General features: G+C 40.9%; 1 protein-coding gene across 5 annotated transcripts in view; it reads left to right on the top strand.

Annotated features, from left to right (window-relative positions):
- The window catches only part of MYO1D (myosin ID), a 350547-nt gene that overhangs the window by 192757 nt on the left and 136244 nt on the right, over nucleotides 1-21546 (top strand). For all 5 annotated transcript variants that reach the window (XM_079905380.1, XM_079905378.1, XM_079905379.1 and 2 more), the window contains 3 exons: nucleotides 1955-2099; nucleotides 2999-3103; nucleotides 15938-16051. In XM_079905380.1, coding sequence (XP_079761506.1) covers nucleotides 1955-2099; nucleotides 2999-3103; nucleotides 15938-16051 — 364 coding nt within the window. The remainder of the gene's footprint in view (nucleotides 1-1954; nucleotides 2100-2998; nucleotides 3104-15937; nucleotides 16052-21546) is intronic.

Below are 21546 nucleotides of genomic sequence, written 5' to 3'. Positions count from 1 at the left end.
GGGTTGTTGAAAGTATTATGAGTAAATATGTATAAAGCATTTCAGATAGTGCCTGACACATAATAAGTACTATGGAAATGTGTGCTTATACTGTGAGTGTGTATGCATTTGGGTTTTCTTCTCCTCTCTTTTTTCCACAAGGAGGACTCTATGTATCGTTATATGACTTTACTTAAAAATAAGTCTTGGAGACCTGTCCATCACAATAAATAAAGATCTATGTCATATCTTTAATGGCTGCAAAGAATTATTGATTTTGATGATGTTGCACTGTAGACTTGGAGGTTTTATGTATGGCCTAGAATTGATTATTTTTTGTAAAACTCAGTTTATTCATTCAGCAAGTATTTACTCAACACCTGCTGTGTCACAGACACTGACTTAGGTTCTAGGGATACAGTGACAAACAAGAAAGATGTGAAATACTGTCCCAGCCTTCTTAGGGCTTATAGTCAACGAGCATTTTGAACATAATACATCTGCTCTGTGTCTTGACTGTACACACACACACACACACACACACATTGAATGAATCTTGCCAGCTGTGTTAATCTAGTTCAAAGGCACACTTTTTCTGTAAAGGGCCAGATAGTAAATATCTTAGGCTTTGTGGGCCCCATATGGTCCTCGTCACATATTTTATTTTGTTTGGTTAAACACGTAAAAACTATTCTTAGCTCTATGGGCCGCGTTTGGCACAGGCTGTAGTTTACCAACCCCTGGTCTAGTCCCTGTATCCCATTTCATTTATTCTTGCGTTTTTGATCTGTGGAATCCTGAGAGAAGTGTGTTAAAGGATTTTGCTGTGATTGTGGGGTCTTGTTTTCTTCTGCCGCCTCCGTGTGTGTCTAATCGTGCTTCAGCTCGCTCCCACGCCTCCTAGTAATTCTTTTTCATCCTGGGAAGGCTGGGAGCCTTCCTCACGCCCAGCTTCTTCTTCACGTGGCCAAGGCTGCTCACTTTTCCGGCGGCAGCTGTTGTCGTCTACACGTGTTTAAAGATGGCAGGTTGCTTGATCAGGATGAGGAAGCGTGTGCTACACCACCCCCAGGTTGGGTGGCTCGGGTCCGGGTTCCGCGGCACAGCTGTTTGCCATGGGTCTCTGGAGTCGGTCAGCTGTGGACCCTGTCCTGGGCCCCTGTGGGCAGCGAAGAGGGGACAGGCTGACCGGGCACAGGGCCCCCTTGGCTCTGTGGATCCTGGCCCCGGCTCTCCCTCTGACACCCCCTCCTGTTCCCCTCCCCCAGGCCCCTGCTCCAGCTGCCAGGACTCCTTGCTTGTCCTCTCACACACCAAACAAGCTCACACTTTAGAGCCTTTGCACGCACTGTTTTCTCTTCCTGGAACAAGTATCCATACAGCTGGCACCTCCGCTTCCTGCTCACACATCCTTATCAGGGGTGCCTCCCAGACCACCCTCTGTGACCAACACCTGCCCCCTGGCCCTTCCCTCTGCTGCACTCCTGTCCCCCTTTCCTTGCCTTATTTTCTTCCATAGCACTAATCACATCATCCATACTGTGTATTTAAGCATTGGTCTATATCTCGTCTGTCTCTGCTCTCTAGAATATCAGCACCTAGCAGAAAGGACCTTCATCTGTTTGTTTACTGCTGTGCTTCCACTCCCTAGAATGACATCAGGAGTTTAGTACGTGCCTAGAAAACATTTGCTGAGTGAATGAATGATGAATCTAAAGTTCCTACACCCTAACTATAGATATAAGAGAGTCCACGTATCACTCAATTCCGGTTGCTTCCAAAACACGCAAACAGCAGAGGAAGTTCTGCAAAAAATCTCTGTCCACGTACAGCTACGTGTATTTTAGAGGCATTTTACTTTTTTTAGGGTAGCACGCAAGGAATTTAATGCTACTTAATGGCTGCTTCAGTCATTTTTGAGAATGAATGGGATGTTATTTCTAAAGTCTCATACATTTTGCTTGTTTACTTATAGATGGAGAGCATCCCAGCTCATCAAGACCATACCTGCTTCAGACCTGCCCCAGGTTAGGGCAAAGGTTGCGGCTGTAGAAATGTTGAAGGGTCAAAGGGCTGACCTTGGGCTCCAGAGGGCCTGGGAGGGCAACTATCTTGCTTCGGTAAGTCCAGGAGGACAGAGTGGGATCCACTGCTGCTCCCTTAACAAAGAAAGAGAAGAATTTTTCTCCAAGTATTTGTAGAAAGACTAAGACACCTTCAGAAGCTAAATTTCTATGAGAGATACTAAACTAAAAGGTTTTATTGCTTCTCAGTGTACGATATTCGATGTTTCCCTCACTTTAAAGAGAGTTCTCTGTCTTGTACCCATATGAATTAGGTACATTCAATAATCTGGCTTCGATCATTTAAACCTTCCCTTGCATAATTCAGCAACTATTTTTAATTACCACCTTTGTATCAGTTATTCCCAAAGCTGGGAATTCACCCTCTCTCCCATTCCTTATTTTTAAAATATTCTAGGATCGTTGGTGTTATAATAACCCTTTAGTAGCTTATCATCTGGGATGGGGAGGTAAAAAGTACATGTGTGGAGTTATGTGAGTAGAGTTATAAAGCAGTAAAAGACTGCCTTCTCATCTAAAATGTTAAGTAGGGCTTCGCTGGTGGCACAGTGGTTAAGAATCCGCCTGCCAATGCAGGGGATACGGGTTCAATCCCTGGTCTGGGAAGATCCCACATGCCGCAGAGCAACTAAGCCTGTGCGCCACAACTACTGAACCTGCGCTCTAGAGCCCACGAGCCACAGCTACTGAGCCCGCGTGCCGCAACTACTAAAGCCCACGTGCCTCGAGCCCACGCTCCACAACAAGAGAAGCCACCGCAATGAGAAGCCTGCGCACTGCTACCAAGAGTAGCCCCCGCTCGCCGCAACTAGAGAAAAGCCCGTGCGCAGCAACAAAGACTCAATGCAGCCAAAAATTAATTAATTAATTAATTAAAATAAAATAAAATAAAGTTTTAAGCATACTCATTTTATCGTGTTTCCTTTTTCTTTCAGAAGCCAGATACACCTCAGACCTCAGGCACCTTCGTCCCCGTTGCGAATGAACTGAAACGGAAGGACAAATACATGAACGTCCTCTTTTCCTGTCACGTCCGTAAGGTAAGGCAAGCTTGAAAGAGACCTCCTTGGAAAGAAAAGACTGATTTCAGGTGAAACTGACTTAGCTATGACCACAGTCAAACAGAACAATAGGCACATAACTGGCTGCATCATCAGTGAGCTCTACCTGTATATATGGTGAGGCATTGATGGAATGGCTAAGTGACTACAAGTTTGGGGTTAGGCTATAAAGACTAATTAGGGAAGTGAATATTTTTGGTAGCCATTTCTTTTTAAGACAGGAGAAGGGGGATCTCCCTGAGGTCAGGGATTTGTCTTTTTCTGCATGTATCTTTGATAGCACTTTGTCTGTAGCACACGGGTCTGGCTTGTATTTAACGGCCATTCAGTACTTTTTATACATGTTTTATTATGGTTTTTTTTAAAAAAACAGGGAACGGGGAGAAAACGTAATTTGGAAAAGGGAGAAGGACATAGTGAGACTTGGAAGTGGGGTGGAGGGGAATTATGTGCTGTGACTATATTTGCTTATCTGAAGCAGGACACATGAGCACTATTTTTTACCTGGGGATGAGAGCAGTTGAGCAAGTGGAAATATGGAAACTGGAAAGTGGAAGGAAAGGGATATAGTTGGTGTTTAAAACCTTAAAACACTTGTTTTCAAAAAAGAGAGGGAAAATTGAGATGATTGTAAAAGAGCATTTTGAAAAATTATGCAAATAAATTTAAAAATACCAATGAAATGGGTGAATTTAAGAAAAATATTGCCTAGATTGACCCCAGAAATGATATTGACATAAATATGCCAATATTCCAAAGGAGGAATTAAGAAAATTATCAAAGAATTACTTATAACAAAGGTCCAGATTTAGGTGATTTTAGAGCTGTTTTGTATCACATCTTCAAAAAGTGCATAATTGCAGTATTATTCCGATCAAAATAGTGAAATATTATTTTTCAACTATAAATTTAGCAAACTTTAAAGTGTTGATAAGAACCAGTATTCTCAAGGGTTTAGGGAACTGCTATTGGTAGGAGTATAAGGTACAGTCCTTTTGAATGGACAATTTGGCAGTACTTATCAAAATTTAAAATACACAGACCAGGACTTCCCTGGTGGCACAGTGGTTAAGAATCCGCCTGCCAATGCAGGGGACACGGGTTTGAGCCCTGGTCCGGGAATATCCCACATGCCACGGAGCAGCTAGGCCTGTGAGCCACAACTACTGAAGCCTGCACGCCTAGAGCCCGAGGTCCGCAGCAAGAGAAGCCACCACAATGAGAATCCTGCATACCACAACGAAGAGTAGCCCCTGCTCGCCACAGCAATGAAGACCCAGTGCAGCCAAAAATAAATAAACAAATAAATTTTTAAAAATAAATAAAATGAAATACACAGATCACTTTATCTAGGAATTCCATAACTCAGGATTTATCCTGAAATATATTTACACATATATCCAAAGATAGATATATGAATAGTTACATACATTGTAGCAGTCAAAAAACTGGGTGAAAAACGTAAGTATGCATCAGTATGTGATTGGATTAATAAATAATCATGTATGAACACAGTAGAATACAGTGTATCTACTAAAATGAATGAAAGGATGAAGGTTAAAAAAGCAAAAGGACAAAATATGTGAAACTGGTTTTCAGGACAGTGCACATGCGGGAGGGTTGGACTGGGAGTTTGAGGTTAGCAGATGCAAACTATTACATACAGAATGGATAAACAACAAGGTCCTACTCTATAGCACAGGGAACTATAGTCAATATCCCGGGACAAAACCACAATGGAAAAGAATATTAAAAAGGATGTTTATATGTGTATAACTGAGTCACTTTGCTGTACAGCAGAAATTAACACAACAGTGTAAGTGAGCTGTACTTCAATTAAAAAAAAAAAAAATACAGTGCACATCCAGCAAGGAAAGACAGTGATCCCCGAAGGATGAGAAACAAATGAAGTGAGCCCTACCATTGGCCAGTTTACTTCCTGGAGAGAGTTCTGGTCTGTGGCATGAGCAGGGGGCAGCCAAAGCAGAGCTCGGTAGGCTCCCTAACCGGAAAGACAGAGCTGCGAGCTGGGAGATTCTAAGATAGCTAGAGTTTGCAGCACAGAGTACCAGAGCAGAGAGAGTGCACAGAGAGAACTCCAGAGATCTTCAGAGGGTCCACTTCAGGTGTTCAGCTGAGTAGTTCAGCACATGCATGTGAGGAACCCACCCAAGGCTTGGGAAAGAACCACGCAGAGAATTAGAGGTAACAATGCCCAGTGCTCACACAGGGTTGCAAGTAGTGCCTGTCCCCACAGCCAGATTGGAGAAACCTCATGATTCATGGGACATTGGGTAGAATCCTGACAAGAACCTTGGCCTCAGTGGTGGGGTATAATTAGCCCTGACTAAACACTGCCCTAATCCCACCCAACAAATCACCAGAAGAACCAAACTGTTTCCAAGTAATCTAACAGTGTCCCAGAACAAAGCCCTCAAATATTTATAGGAATACAAAATATCCAGCACTCAGAAGATAAAATTAGAGTGCATGGCATCCAATCAAAAATTACCAGGCAGGGCTTCCCTGGTGGCACAGTGGTTGAGAATCTGCCTGTCAATGCAGGGGACACGGGTTCGAGCCCTGGTCCGGGAATATCCCACGTGCCATGGAGCGACTGGGCCCGTGAGCCACAACTACTGAGCCTGTGTGTCTGGAGCCTGTGCTCCACAACAAGAGAGGCCACGACAGTGAGAGGCCCGTGCACGGCGATGAAGAGTGGCCCCCGCTCGCCGCAACTAGAGAAAGCCCTCGCACAGAAACAAAGACCCGACACAGCCAAAAATATAAATAAATAAATGAATTAATTAAAAAAAAAATTACCAGGCATACAAAAACAGCAGGAAACTATAACCTAAAATGAGAAGAAAAATAAATCAAACTGATCCAGAACTGACACAGATTATAGAATTAACAGACAAGGTCATTAAAACAATTGTTTTAATAAAATTATGGATATTTTATGAATAGAAATGAAAAATATAGTGTCTGAGGTTTAAAAAAAATACGCTTGATGGAGTTAACAGTTTAGACATATGCAGAAGAAGAGTAAACTTGAAGATATAGCAATGAATGAAATACAGAATGAAATACATGGACTTCCCTGGTGGCCCAGTGGTTAAGACTCCGTGCTTTCACGGCAGAATGAAATACACAGGGTTGGGGGGCGGGGAGAGATGCTTCCCCGAAAGAACAGAATATTAGGATGCCATGAGCCGACTTCAGGTGGCCTAATATAAGTGCAGGTGGAGTCTCTGTAAGAGAGAAGAGGAGGGAACATTTTTTAAATTTGAAAAAATAATGGCTGAAATTTTTTCACATTTGATGAAAACTATAAACTCATCAACAGACCTCAAACACAAAAAAACATGAAGAAAACTACGCCAAGGCACAACATGACATAACTGCTTAAAAACAGTGATAAAGAGAACAGAGACGGAGGAAAAAGATGAGGATGCATCAGAATTTTTGTCAGAAACAATGCAAGTGAGAAGACAGTGGAGCACCAACTTTAAAATTTTTTTATAGAAAGAAAAGAAAAACAAACCTGTCAACCTAGAATTCTGTATCTAGCAAAGGGTATCTTCCAAAAACCAAAGTGAAATAAAGACCTTTTTAGGCATGTCTGAAGGTATGCACTCATGGGAAATGTTAAAGGGAGTCCTTCAGGCAGAAGGAAACGTGGACATACCCCAAAGAATGAAGAGCAAGGGAAATGGTAGCTACGTGGGTAAATACCTACAACTTTTATTATCGTTTAAATCTCTTTAAAAGATAATTGACTGTACTGCAGTGTTCATAGCAGCATTCTTCACAGTAGTTAAAGGTGGAAATAACCCAAATGTCCATCAACAGAAGAATGGGTAAAGAATATGTGTGTCCATTCAGTGGAATACTGTTCAGCCATAAAAAAAAAAAAAAGGAATGAAATACATGCTACAATGTGGATGAACCTTGAAGATATTATCTAAGTTATTAGACACAAAAAGACAAACGTTGTGTGATTCCACTTGCATGAAATATCTAGAACAGTCAAATTAATAGAAACAGAAAGTAGAATGGTGGCTACCAGGGGCTGGGGGGAGGGAGTAATGGGGAATTATTATTTAATGGGTATTAGCGTTCAAATATTCTATGGAAAAAAGATCAACTCAATACAATACAGACTTTTTAACAAAATAGAGAGCAGCTTGTTTTAAACTTAGAATGAACTACATGTCTCCAAGAAAAGCTTGCTGGCAGTAGCTTGGGCTGGTTACCAAAGTGTGGAGTCTAATTCTGCACTCCTAGATCCAGAAACTCTATTTTATAAGTATACCTAGAGCTGATCAGACAACCAAGAAATGACTTTTGCTAACCAGATTCACACACCCACACAAAAGAGTATAAGCCATAATGCCAATTTTTGAATTTGACAAAGGAAGGTACCATTTTAGTGAATTCATTTAGTGAATTTATCTACTATCTAGGATACCTTCCTTTCTAGTATCAAGATATCTGGGAAGTCAAATTAGTCATCAGAACAACTGATCAGAGGGAGTTGGATGGTTTTGAGAATTACATCATCTGCTGTAGAAAAGCCTGGCATCTCTGATTCTGTCTTTCTACTGATAGCAATGTGACGTCTGACAGTATGTCTCTCCCTGGGCCCTACTGCATAAAAACTGAAAACTTTTTAGTCATGCTTCTGTATTTCTAAGTTCCATGCAAAATAATACAGTGTCTTTCTTCACATTATAGCTTAGATAATGTCATCTTTGGAAACTTTTCAATCCCCAAGGATGAACCAGGGAAACGATATGATTTTACTAAAGCCCTCTTCTTTATGCTTTGGTTCTTTTTGAAACAGCCACTTTCCATTAACTACAATTATAAAATGTCCTTTAAGGTGGGAGACCTGGTAAATAGTTAGTTGCACCCATAATGTGTCCTCTCCTGGTCTGACTCCAGGGAAACTTGATCTCTGGCCCCCTGTGGAGTTGATGAAACCTACAGACAGATCCCGGGAAGTGTTCAGGCAAGAGCAAGTGATAGGGATTTTTCTCTGGTTGAGGGTTTTAGCTTGGGTAATAGGAGACATCAGATGAGATCTTATCTAATACTGAGTCTGTGATCTAGTTTTTCTCTTACATTATGAGTTTAAGAGGAACAAAGATTGTGTCCCTATGCCAGAACTACTTTAAGTAAGTCTGAATTTACAAATTCACGTGTGTACGTAAGACATTTGTCTTTGCCGCTTTGACTGAGCTGAGTTATGCAACTCAAAGGAAAAGTCCTTCCTTACATCAGTGTCCTTCCCACTCATTTGATTCATGCTTTAAGGATGATTTGAGTTGCTAAACCTCAAGGTAAAGTCTTACGACCTGTTCTCTTTAGAAATTACATTTCTACATTAAAAAGAATGAATTGTTTCTAAACAGTGCTTCAGTGTAACTGCTGCTTTTAGGTTTTTGTTTGTTGATTTCCAGATTAACTCATGGACACATCCTAAGAAGGGCTATACCCTCCACTTTACCACCGTGCCTATTGTTTTTTTGAATCTTGTGTGACCTTGTGAAATTATGCAACAAGTTTTGTTTTTTTCATTTTCTTTTGCAACACACTCATATTTCTCAGTGTGATTTCACAAAAGCTGAGGAGCCCTACTTTTACTTGTCATTCAGATTCCATTTTAGACGTTCTCTGTTTTCTGTACTCTAAGATGGATACAAATGACTAGTGTTCTCCCAGAGGGTTTTCACAAACCAATGTTCCATTGAATATGAATTTGTTTTTTTAAGAGTTCCACAACTAAATGTATTTGGGAAAGGCTGGGTTAAACAGTTAAACATGCTTTTTAAGTGCAGAATTCTATAAGCCTTTGATGTATCCGTGGGATCTGAACTCCACTGGTGGGCACGGGGTGGGGGGGGGGAAGGGGGAGGGGACGAGGTTTGCAGTTCCTCAAACTGCTTGACTTGGAAACCTGTCTCTCACAAAGCATCGCACAAGGCTAGGGTTGTGCAAAACAACTCAGAAAAACGCTGATGTAGAAGCTCTGCAACCACCTTGTTTCAACTCTTATGACAAGTGCCAGTTCTCTTTTATGGCAAAAACCGTTGCTATGTGAAGTAAATAATTACTACCAAGACTGGCTATTACTTTACCACATAGACTCTGTTTTTCTCTTAATTACAGATACCATTTTTGTCAAGTTGAAGACTGGAAAATATGCTCTGTGTAAAGGAATGTTTAGAAAATGGACTGATTTCTAAAACTATGAGGCAAAGGGGAGAAGACAATAAAATTCAAACTAAAACTTGAAGTTTAGTTTGCTGTATCCTACCTATAGCAATATATTCCACTATATCCTACCCTACCTATCCTAATTTAGTTAACTGTATCACAACTATACCTTCTAGTCTACTAAGGGGAAGGTTCTTAGTGGGTTCTTTTGTTGTTTTGTTTTGTTTTGCTTTGCTTTCCTTTTCCTTTCAGTCACTGAGACACATGACATGGTAGTCATTCAGAAATTTTCAGTGCTTGGTATCTTGATTTAAATATTACCCAAATCTAAAATTGAACCGTCCTAATCAGCAAGTTGTTAACAACTTATTTACAAAAATATCCTGTGGTTAATTCTGTCTGTTAGGAAAAGATTTACCTGCAGATGTGGGCATTCTCTGACTCTCTAACCAAGTAGCACTCTGCAGCACCACACACGTACGTTTTCTCCCAAACCCATTATCCAGGTTTGTTTTCTTCATGTGAAATTATATTTATATTTATTTGTATTATGTTTTTATTTCTATGAAATTACTTTCACTTTTTAGTTTCTTATCTATCTCAACTCCCATCTCCCAGTCTCAGACTCCTGTTGTAACAGAGGACTTCATGTCATTCCTTCGTATGTCATCAGCAGTTTTTAAAGTGCTTGAAAATGCACATTGTAAACTTTGGGGAAAAAAATTATCAAATTACTTAACTTGAGTAAATGCTTACCAGTATAACTTTTTTTCAATTAATAGGAGTCAGGTGCTGGATTTCAAAATGTAGAAAAAAATAAGCTCAATCCCATCTTTAGATTTCTGGTAATAAAAAGACACATTTCTCAATGAAGTTGTGAGTCTAAAAGAGATCTTAGGGACTTCCCTGGCAGTCCAGTGGTTAGGACTCCGTGCTGTCACAGCTGAGGGCCTGGGTTCAATCCCTGGTCGGGGAACTAAAATCCCACAAGCCGCACAGGGTAGCCAAAAAAAAAAAAAAAAGTTTTTAAATAAAAATAAATAAATAAATAAAAGAGATCTTAGAAGGGTAGCTACTACCAAGCAACGCAGCGTTACAAATACAGACTCGGAACCACTGAGGACAGCTCCTCAGGTCCGTTGGCATTCTGTGTGCAGAGTCTTATAGTGATGGCTGGTGGTAAAAGTCTTGCCCTCCAGGGACTTAGACTCTGAAGGGAAAAATTAAATTAATGCATGGAAAAGATACTTTATGAGAGAAAAGAAAATGTACAAGTAAATCTCAATAATTTCAACAAGGAGAATAAAAAATAACAAAACAGTAATCCATGTGCTTATATAGTACATGCCATGTTAGGGAGCTTTTCATGACGGAGACAGCTGACTAATAAAATGGCTGCCAGCCTCAGAAATAAAAAAGTGAGAAGTCCGTGGTTGCTCTTTCTTCAGTGAAGACATGAAGCTTTTCCACGACCCAGCTGGGCAGTGGGGCCTGAAGCTGTTGAGCCACTATGCTTTCACTTGCCACTGGGGAAATGCTTTTCTTACATAATGCATCCTCCGCAGTGTGCTGCAGCCGTCTTCCATCTGTTTTTCAGCCAGACAGTTCCTGTCGTCAACACTGATTGGCTCATGTAGGGAAGAAGACTACTTGAAATTATCCTGTGGGATTAAAAGTGCTCTCAAAGCCTGTTGACTTCTCTGGTGGCGCAGTGGTTAAGAATCTGCCCGCCAATGCAGGGGACACGGGTTCGAGCCCTGGTCCAGGAAGATCTCACATGCTGCAGAGCAGCTAAGCCCGTGCGCCACAACTACTGAGCCTGCGCTCTAGAGCCTGCGAGCCACAACTGCTGAACCCGTGAGCCACAACTGCTGAAGCCTGCGCACCTAGAGCCCATGCTCCACAACAAGAGAAGCCACCGCAATGAGAAACCCACGCACCACAACGAAGAGTAGCCCCCGCTCGCCGCAACTAGAGAAAGCCTGCACGCAGCAACGAAGACCTAATGCAGCCATAAATAAATAAATAAGTAAATTTTAAAAAGAAAGTAAAAACAAGCTTTAAAAAAAAAAAGTACTCTCAAAACCCACTGGTCTGCAAGGATGTACTAAGTCCTACAGGTTGCCCACTTCTGTACTAGGGGGCTGTGAGGTACAAGAAAGTAGGCACCATACGGTCATTACCCTCAAGGAGCTTCCAGGCAGGCTGGAACACAGGAGTACTGTTCATGAAATAGTAAGGCAATAAATAAAAACCTGCCCTGGATATCTGAGATTCTACATTGTTCTTGTTCTGTTCATGCATTTGTTTGTATTGCGTTATAATTTATGTACAGGTAAATGCACAGATCTCAAGTATACAGTTCACTGAGCTTTGACTAGTGCACACGTCTTTGTAAATCACAACCCCATCAAGATACAGAACATTTCCATCACCGGAGAGAGCTCCCTCAGCTCCCTTCCCAGCCAAGCCCCACCACTACCACAGGCAACCACTGTTCCGATTTCTTTTACCACAAATTAGTTTAGCTGTTTCTTAACCTTCATTTTAAAAAAAAAAGAAATCCTACAGTTGTATGTGAGATTTTTACTTTGTTTTGAAGTGAATTTGTTAGTCTTATTTATGACTATTTTGATAACTTGTTTGTAGCTATTTTATAAGGAAAGCAGCTTTTGGATAGACTTCCAATTTTAAGACAATCTATAACCTTTGATATTGGCTCAGTTAATTAGAGCTCGATTAGTGACGATATAGTCAGTAGATTTATTATCACAAGATTAATAAGTAAAAACATCTTTTGCTAAACATAGCTTCAACTATAAGTTTAAAAAACAGCATTCCACACAGCTATTTTAGCAAGTATACTTTTCATGACAGGCATCCATGGTCTAAAAGTTACAAGTCAGCTGTCCTTAAAATTATTAAAACATTCCAATTATTAAGTGAGAACTTCTGCTTTCTAAGAGACTAAGGATAGATGTAACTGAATTGTCTTGGTTTTATAAGCATCGGCCAACCTTCCTCCCTATCATTTTCCACAAGCGAAGAGTAATGATGTAGCCAGTGTTTTCCTTTAGCAAAAGCACTTAGACTGGGGCTTCCCTGGTGGCACAGTGGTTGAGAGTCCGCCTGCTGATGGAGGGGACACGGGTTCGTGCCCCGGTCCGGGAAGATCCGACATGCCGCAGAGCGGCTAGGCCCGTGAGCCATGGCCGCTGAGCCTGCGCGTCCGGAGCCTGTGCTCCGCAACGGGAGAGGCCACAACAGTGAGAGGCCCGCGTACCGCAAAAAAAAAAAAAAAAAGGCACTTAGACTAATAGTTTCTCCTATTCTCAGGTATCCTGCTTTAAAAGTAAAACCTGTGCTTTTTGGTTTCAGGGTCAATTTTTTGTTTCATTCTTAATTCTGCATATATCCTATATATTGATTCTACAGCTGTGTTGTAGAAGTTCAGAAAAAAGCCATGAAAAAAGAGTGAAATAATGTCATTTGTGGCAACATGAATAAACCTAGAGATTATCATACTAAGTGAAATAAGCCAGACAGAAAGGTAAATACCATATGATATCAGTTGTATATAGAATGTAAAAAACAAAAAAAGATACAAATGAACTTATTTACAAACCGGAAATAACCACAGACATAGATAACAAACTTATGGTTACCAAAGAGGAAAGGGGTGGGAGGGATAAATTAGGAGGTTGGGATTAACATATACACACTACTATATATAAAGTAGATAACCAACAAGGACCTACTGTATAGCACAAGGAACTGTACTCAATATTTTGTAATAACCTATAGGGGAAAAGAATCTGAGGGGCTTCCCTAGCAGTGCAGTGGTTAAGATTCCACGCTTCCATTGCAGGGGGCACACGTTCGATTCCTGGTCGGGGAACTAAGATCCCTCATGCAGCACGGCATGGCCAAAATAAATAAATAAATAAAAAGAATCTGAAAAATAATAGATACACATACGTATAACTGAATCACTTTGCTGTACACCTGAAACTAACTCAACATTGTAAATCAACTATACTTCAATTTTAAAAATAATTTTTTAAACTTTTTAATTAAAAAAATTTTTAAATAGAGAAAAAAGAATGATCATTTTTTTAAATTAATTTATTTTTGGCTGTGTTGGGTCCTCGCCTCTGTGCGAGGGCCCCCCCAACCGCGGCAAGTGGGGGCCACTCCTCATCGTGGTGCGCGGGTCTCCCACCGTCGCGGCCTCTCCCGCTGTGGAGCATAGGCTCCAGACGCGCAGGCTCAGCAGCCGTGGCTCACGGGCCCAGTCGCTCCACGGCATGCGGGATCCTCCCAGAGCAGGGCCCGAACCCGTGTCCCCCACACCGGCAGGCAGACCCCCAACCACTGCGCCACCAGGGAAGCCCAGAATGATCATTTTTTACTAGAGGAATTGAAGAGGTTTTATAATAGAATGAGAAATTGAGCAGTATCTTGACATATACATGGATAAAGAGAAAAAGGAGGGAGTAGAAAATCATAAACAGTTAAGAGAGAGCATGACATGAGGAAACCTGTCAGAAAGGAGCCAGAGCCCTTGAAGAAATATGTAAAGTCAAATAAGTAGAATAGTGGCAGATAGGAAAACTCTTGAAAGTCAGATAAAGGAATCGTGGAATCTGAGTGGCAGGGTACCTTGGAGATCCTTCGACTTCCTGTTTAAAGCCTGTCCCTTCCACCGCACCCACATCAGATGTCTGTTTAGCTTACACTGAATCCTTCCTGTGTGGGCACTTACTGCCTTCTCATATGGTGCATTCTTTTTATGGAGAGTAATAATAATGAGGAAATTATTTATGTTATATGCAATAGGAAGGCACTATCTGTTTTTGAATATTTAATCTTTTTTATTTTGTATGTTACAGCTGTACAGTGTAGTGATTCACAATTATAAAGGTTATACTCCATTTATAGTTATTACAAAATATTGGCTATAGTCCCCATGTTGTACAATATATCCTTGTAGCTTATTTTATACCTAATAGTTTGTACCTCTTATTCCCCTACCCTTATACCACCCCTCCCGTCTCCCACTGGTAACCACTAGTTTGTTCTCTATATCTGTGAGTCTACTTTTTGTTATCTTCACTAATTTGTTGTATTTTTTAGATTCCACATATAAGTGATATCATACAGTATTTGTCTCTCTCTGACTTATTTCACTTAACGTAAGTAGATTTAATGTAGAACATGTAGATTCATAAACATGTTTTAGGGAATTTAATCTGAAATATACCTGCCCAGTGCATTAGGAAAGGGACAGAATGAGTTGTTTCAAATAGGCTTTTTTTTTTTAACAGCTTTATTGAGATATGATTCACTTAACATACAGTTCACCATTTTAAAGTATGCAGTTTTAGTGTGTTCAGAGCTATATATCCGTCACTACAACCAATTGCTAAACGTTTTCATTAACCCAAAAAGAAACCCCACACCCCTTAGCTGTCTTCCCCCCAAACCTCCCATCTCCCCCAGCCCTATGAAACCACTAACCTATGCTCTGTTTCTATAGATTTGCTTATTCTGGACATTTCATATAAATGGAATCATACAACATACGGTCCTTTGTGACTCTTTTCTTTTACTTGGTATGTTTTCAGGGTTCATCCATGTTATAGCATGTATCCGTACTTTGTTCTTTTTATTGCCAAATTATATTCCATTGTATGGATACATCACATTTTATTTATTCATTCATCAGTTGATAGGTATTGAGGTTGTTTCTACCTTTTAGCTATTATGATTAAGGCTGCGGTGAACATTCAGGCACAAGATTTTGTGTGGATATGTTTTCAATTCCCCTGTTTATATACTTAGGAGTGGAATGTCTGAGTCACATGGCAATTCTATGTTTAACCATTTAAGGAGCTGCCAGACTATTTTCTAAAGCAACTTCATCATTTTAGACCCCGACCAGTAGCGAGGGTTCCAGTTTCTCCACATCCTGGCCAACATTTGTTACTGTCTTTTTTATTATTGTCATCCTAGTGGGTGTGAGGTGGTACCTCACTGTGGTTCTGATTTACGTTTTCCTGATGGCTAATGATGTCAAGCATCTTTTCATGTTTTTTACAGCCATTTGTATGTCTTCTCTGGAGAAATGTCTCTTCGCATTCTTTACCCATTTAAATTTGGGGGGGGGTCTTTTTATTATTGAGTTATATATTCTAGATACAACGTATATTCTATTCTTTATATATTCTAGGTAAAAGTTCCTCTTCAGATATATGATTTACAAAATTTTCTCCTATTCTGTGGGTTGCCTTTTCACTTTCATTATAATGTCTGGGTTACGTGTTTTTAGTTCTTTAATTCTTCTGTGTTTTTCTTGTTTTCCCTGTTAGATGGTAAACTTGTGAAATTTACATTGTAAAATTCCACAAATCTGGAAACACTCCTTTTCCATCTCTGTTGCATCCAGAGAGTGGTCATAGGTGGCGCACATCTATTACAGAATCTGGCTCCACAGCCAGCCACCTCTGCTCCTAGATGTCTCCCTGACAGATCATTTGATTTCATTCTCGGTGATATATTGTGGTTTATTATTTTGTTTTCTTACAGGTGAATCGCTTTAGTAAGGTGGAAGATCGAGCAATTTTTGTCACTGACCGTCACCTGTATAAAATGGACCCCACTAAGCAGTACAAAGTGATGAAGACGATCCCTCTATACAACGTAAGTGTCCTCTGCTTCTCTCTGAATAAAGGATTCTTAACCTGGTGTTCATAGACCACGAGTGGTCACCAGGCTGATCACTAGAACCTCTGGGGCTTTAGGGACTCCGTGAATTCCTGAAATTTTCTGCCAATCTCATGTTTTTTACAAAAGTACGATTTTCTATAAGGAGGATCAACGGTTCCAATAGAATACGAAGGCATTTTTTTTTTAACGTGTAGGACTCTGCATTCTATGTGACCTTTATCAGTAATCCTAGTCACTACTTAAATGTTATGACATGAAATGTATTTTCCTATTGATTTTCATAAGCCTTGTTTTTACGTGGAAATGGAATCAGGTAGACAAGTAGTATGGAATTACTTTATGAAAACGTTACCTCTCTTTTAAATGTAAAATGTATGCTGTTTCCAGAAGTTATTTTCACCAATATATTTTACTTCTGATCGAAACCCGTTTAGTTATTCACTATCTCCGTGGGGTTTTCAAATTCTGTAATCATTCCTTATTTGAAATATGAAATTTGTGGGTGCCTCCTTGAGTTTCAATTTGAGACTTAAGAAAATTTTTTTATCCTGCTGTATGGGGTCTGCTTTACGAGTGACTGTTTGTTCCGATCTTGAAAAAGATCTTCCTGGACTGCTGGATCTTTCCACGTGTCAGGTGACTTTCCTCTGTCCGCTCGTTCTTAAAGAGGGAGGTCTGGGTTTGTCCAATCATGGGATCTATGAGGAGTATTATTTAAAGATTGTTTTAAATCCTTTTGGCCTCTGCAAAAGGGAATAGGAAACATATTGTTTTATAGTTTTATTTAGTTAAATCAGGAGTCCTGTTGGCTGTGAGGTTCAATGAAGACAAACTATTCCTGGCTTTGCTCAATAATTTAGAACATCCCTGCAGGCCTGTCACCTGATGGTGAGGCTGAGATTCGTCTCCGTCACCCAGTCCCCCCACCCCACACACACGTGCATACACACCTTTCTCCCTTTCAGTAGGAAGGCGAATGGATTGCAGCTAAGAAGGAGATGATGTTCTAATACATTCTTGATCATATGTAGTCTTCTTAGCAAAGACTTGTAATCTTATATAGCCATCACAGTTTAAGCCTAATAACCCTGCAGTCTCGACGAAGGAGATGAAGGAAGATACAGGAGAAAACCAAATTTTGTCAAAGTCTAATAAAGTGTACTTTATTTCTTTTCCTTTCTATTAAAGGGAAATCAATCAGGCACGTGATACGAGTTCGATAAGTAGTTAACCAGGTCTTTGAGCCAAAGTTGTTTTCCCAAATTCATGTTGACTGGTGTACGTTTAGAGTCACTCTTCCCCTTCATCATCATTATCATCATGAGTGTTATCAATAATATCATATTACACAAAAATTAACCATGTTTTGCCACGGAGCAACTAAGCCCATGCACCACAACTACCGAGCCTGCGCTCTAGAGCCAGTGAGCCACAACTACTGAGCCCGTGCGCCTAGAGAGCCCGTGCTCCACAACAGGAGAAGCCACTGCAATGAGAAGCCCGCTCACCGCAACTAAGAGTAGCTCCTGCTTGCTGGAACTAGAGAAAGCCTGCTCGTAGCAAGACCCAACACAGCCAAAAATAAATAAATAAATTTATTTTTTTTAAAAAATTAAAAATGTTTAACACTCGTAAAGGTAAACGATGTCAATAGGATGGATACACACTGTCACAGATGCTGTCGGTACTCTGCCCACCTCCCCTTGTATTCCCTTACCATTTTTGTACACAACAGCCTAACTTCTGACAGCCAACACCTTTGTCGAAAGGCTTCCCTCAGGCTGCCAGAGTCCACAGAGGGCTGGAAATGCCCACCCACCCCCAGCCACCCAAATGACTAGTGGGTGTGGGGTATAAATGCTCCATCCCCACCATTCATCGGTCACAATGATTCTCAGGTGTGTTTAACACCATTTGCTGGAGCTTTTCTGTAGGAATCAGTTGCGCTGCCCGCCGTGTTAGCTGCTTAGTAACGGGACCTACTGGCTGCTTTCCCTTCCTGAGCCACCTCCCCACTCCCTTGCCCGTGTACCTGCACCTCCCGAATCAATTCTGAGGCTCATCAGCCTTTGTCTCGGGACCTGCTTTGGGGAGGAACTACCCTCTTAGGAGGGAGCAGATTGAATGGGGCACAGGACTTCCAGCCGTGTCTACCTATAAAAATGTTGTTCAGTCTGAAGCAAACACAGCCAGATATTGTCTGGATCATAGGGACATGGGTGTTTGTTATTTTATTCTTTATCCTTTTTGTATGAACTGTTTTGAAGTTACAAACAAAGTTTAAGACAAGGAACCTTTAAAAATGATACTGCTAATAGCAGGAATGAAGAAGCTGGGAGGGGATGAAGGAGAAAGATTTCAATCTTAACTAAATTGAGTTTTGGGTATTGGTGAAACTTGTAAGTACATACCCCATAGATCACTGGCGTCTGATATTGTAAAGGAGCGGCGGGTAGCATTCAGCACTTAGGATAAAAATTTAAGAGCGGACAGATGCATGTATAATTGGAGGCTGAAATTATGAGTCTAGAGGGAGAAGGGGCAGCTGATTTGAGAACGTCCATGCTTAAATGGTGGGGAAAAGAGAGTGGCTGAAGGAAATGGAATAAAAAGGAGATCTCTTCTTTCTGGACCTCCATTTTCTCCTCTCCTAATGTGCCGAATGAGCTCTAATTTCCCTTCAGTTCCATAAGGTTATGAATTATTCCAGGAAGGAAAAGAACTTTGGGAACACTGCGTTTCAGAATCAAGTTGGAAAGTTTTCAGAAATGAGAGTAATCAGTGGAAACATATAGCTGAGGATCCCACAGTTACTCTTCCCCTTCTGTGCTCTTCATTCCTCCTTCTGCCCTGGTGCCTTTCCTGTGTTAGTTGGGACTTTTCTGGCTCCAGGGAAGAGATTGGTATTAGCGGGAGGGGGAAATTTCCCTCTGTCCCTGTCGAGTTCCTGTGGCTGGACTAATAATAAAATTGACACGAGGCAGATTAACAGGAGAAAACCCAACTTAGTTTTGTGGGCACAGGAGATCATAAAATGATGCACAGAGAGTGACCAAAAGTAGGTAACTTTTATGTCTTTGTGTATAAAGAAACAATAAATTTGTGAGGATTGGACAGGACAGAGAAACTTAGGTTCGGGTGCATAATTATAAGGAGTTTAAGCAAAGATTGGGCTTGGGTAGTAAATTAGTAAAGAAGTAGCAAGGTTTATTTATACAGGCTTCTCAGACCTGAATTCCCTGTCTCTGACGATAATGATGTCTTTCTACCTCCCAGCCCAGGGAAGGCACCTTTCACATGAGAGGTTTATTTCCTGGTTTCAGAGAAATAGAGAGGAGCATCAAAGTGTCCTTCTTGCATTGGTTGTTTCTTAAGTAACTAATTCAAAACAATCGATATGCCACTGAGACATATTTGGGGGCCTGCCCTGGGCCCCAGTATGACTATATACTATCTCAAGTAATGCTTTGCTTTGTTTTTGATAAAGGATACACATGGTAGTAAGGGAAAGGAATCTCGTAGAAACCCAGGAAGTTATTCAGGTTTTAAGGCAGCTCTGAGGGATCATATTATTCCGTGGGCCCCTCAGCAACATGTTGCTTAAGATGGTCTAAGTTTCTGCCATTCACTGTCTCTACTTCTTGTGTGTCTTCTTACTAACAATTACCTTTCTTGCCAGATGGCCTGGGCCAGTGCTAGGCTTAGGTCTGAGTCAGCCAACCCAACAAACCATTAGACTTTCATCCTGCAGTAGCATTGAACACCGTGTCTCCGATGAGGCCTCACCATAGCAACCAATTCTGCAGGATCCAAACTGGTACTTCACCTCCTTGTCAAGCACTTGCAAATCTATGCATAGTCTTCCCTGACTTCTCCTAGCATAGCACGGATAATGACTACAGTTCATTTGAGGTGTAAATGATCTCTTCCCTCTACAATTTTTGACTGTTGTCCTTAGGCCCCAGCCACATTTGGACCTGCTGATTATTGAGGTGGGTCATTAGGTTTTCCTAGTGGGAAAGAGTCAGTGGGAGAGCAGTGCTTCAAATAGGCTACCTTCATCAGGCATCCTTGGGTCCTTGGACGCTTCCACCTACCGCCATTCCACTTGCCAGGATCCCGGTCTTTGTCAAGCAGGACCTGAATTGCTCCCATGGATGACCACCTTAGGTAAGAATTCAGCTGATGCTGCAGTTTAACAATGTGTCTAGCCAGTTTTCAAACCTGTGCTTTCAGCGGAAAAGTATTTCCTCAGTTTCTTTACAGCTCCCAGCCAGGCAATATGGGACCACTATTTGTTGCTTTCCTAATGCACCATAAAAAGTACCCACCCAATTCATTGTCTGTATCTTCTAATTCATTGAACTTCTATAAAGCAGCAGCACCTAAGTGCCCCAAGCTTAACTTTAACGGGCACTTGGTGTAATTTAAGTAAAACTGAGAGCACTGGATTGGCAGACCCTTGGAATATTTTGTTGACATGTAGCACACGCTCTACTGCTATTCACATCTGGGCAAATATTTTCACTTATTGAAGTATGCCCTACATGCAGAAAAATGCACAGATCTTAAGCATATAGCTTGACAAATTATCACAAAGTGAGTTCACCTGTGTAACCATCCCCAACATCAAGATATAAGTCATTAAAACCCCACGTGTCCTCTCGCAGTTGCTACCTCTTCCTTCCTTTTCAGAGGCACACTTTTGCTCGTTCTGAGCTTAATGTAAGTGAAATCAAACACTGTGTATTCCTTTTTGTGTTTCTTTCAACATTATGTTTACGAGAACAGCCACGTTATTTCATATAATTCTAGTTTGCTCATTTTCATCACGGTGTAGCATTTCCTTGTGAGAATATACCACAGGTTGTTTATCCATTCGCATGTTGATGGATATTTGAGAGTTTTAAAATCACTCTTGTGCATGTCTTTTGGCGTCTATATGATGCATACATTTTCATTGGACAAACGCCCAGGAGTGAGACTGCTGTTGAATTTTAGTAGATAGTTCCAGTTTTCCAAAGTAGTCATACTGGTTTACAACCCCCATCCCCACCCCAGCAAAATGGGAAAGTTCCAGTTGCTCCATTTCCTCTCCAATCCTAGGTACTGACAGTCCTGAATTTCAACAGTCCTGGTAGGTATGTGGTAGTTACGGTTCTAGCTTAATTGAGATATAACAGACATATAACATCGTGTAAGTTTAAGGTGTACAGTGTGTTGATTTGATACATTTATCTGTTGCAGTACAATTACCACCATAACATCAGGCAACACCTCCATCACGTCACATCATTGCCATTTCTTTTTTGTAGTGAGAACATTGAAGATCTGATTACTTGGCAACTTCCAAGTTATGCAGTACTGTATTATTAGCTGTAATCACCATGCTGTATAATAGACCCCAAGAACTTACTCATCTTCTATCTGGAAGTTTGTACCCTCTGACCAATATCTCCCCATTCTCC

This window comes from Stenella coeruleoalba (assembly GCF_951394435.1).
Source record: "Stenella coeruleoalba genome assembly, chromosome: 19".
NCBI classification, from domain to species: Eukaryota; Metazoa; Chordata; class Mammalia; order Artiodactyla; family Delphinidae; genus Stenella; species Stenella coeruleoalba.
This window is presented reverse-complemented; position numbering and strand designations above follow the sequence as displayed.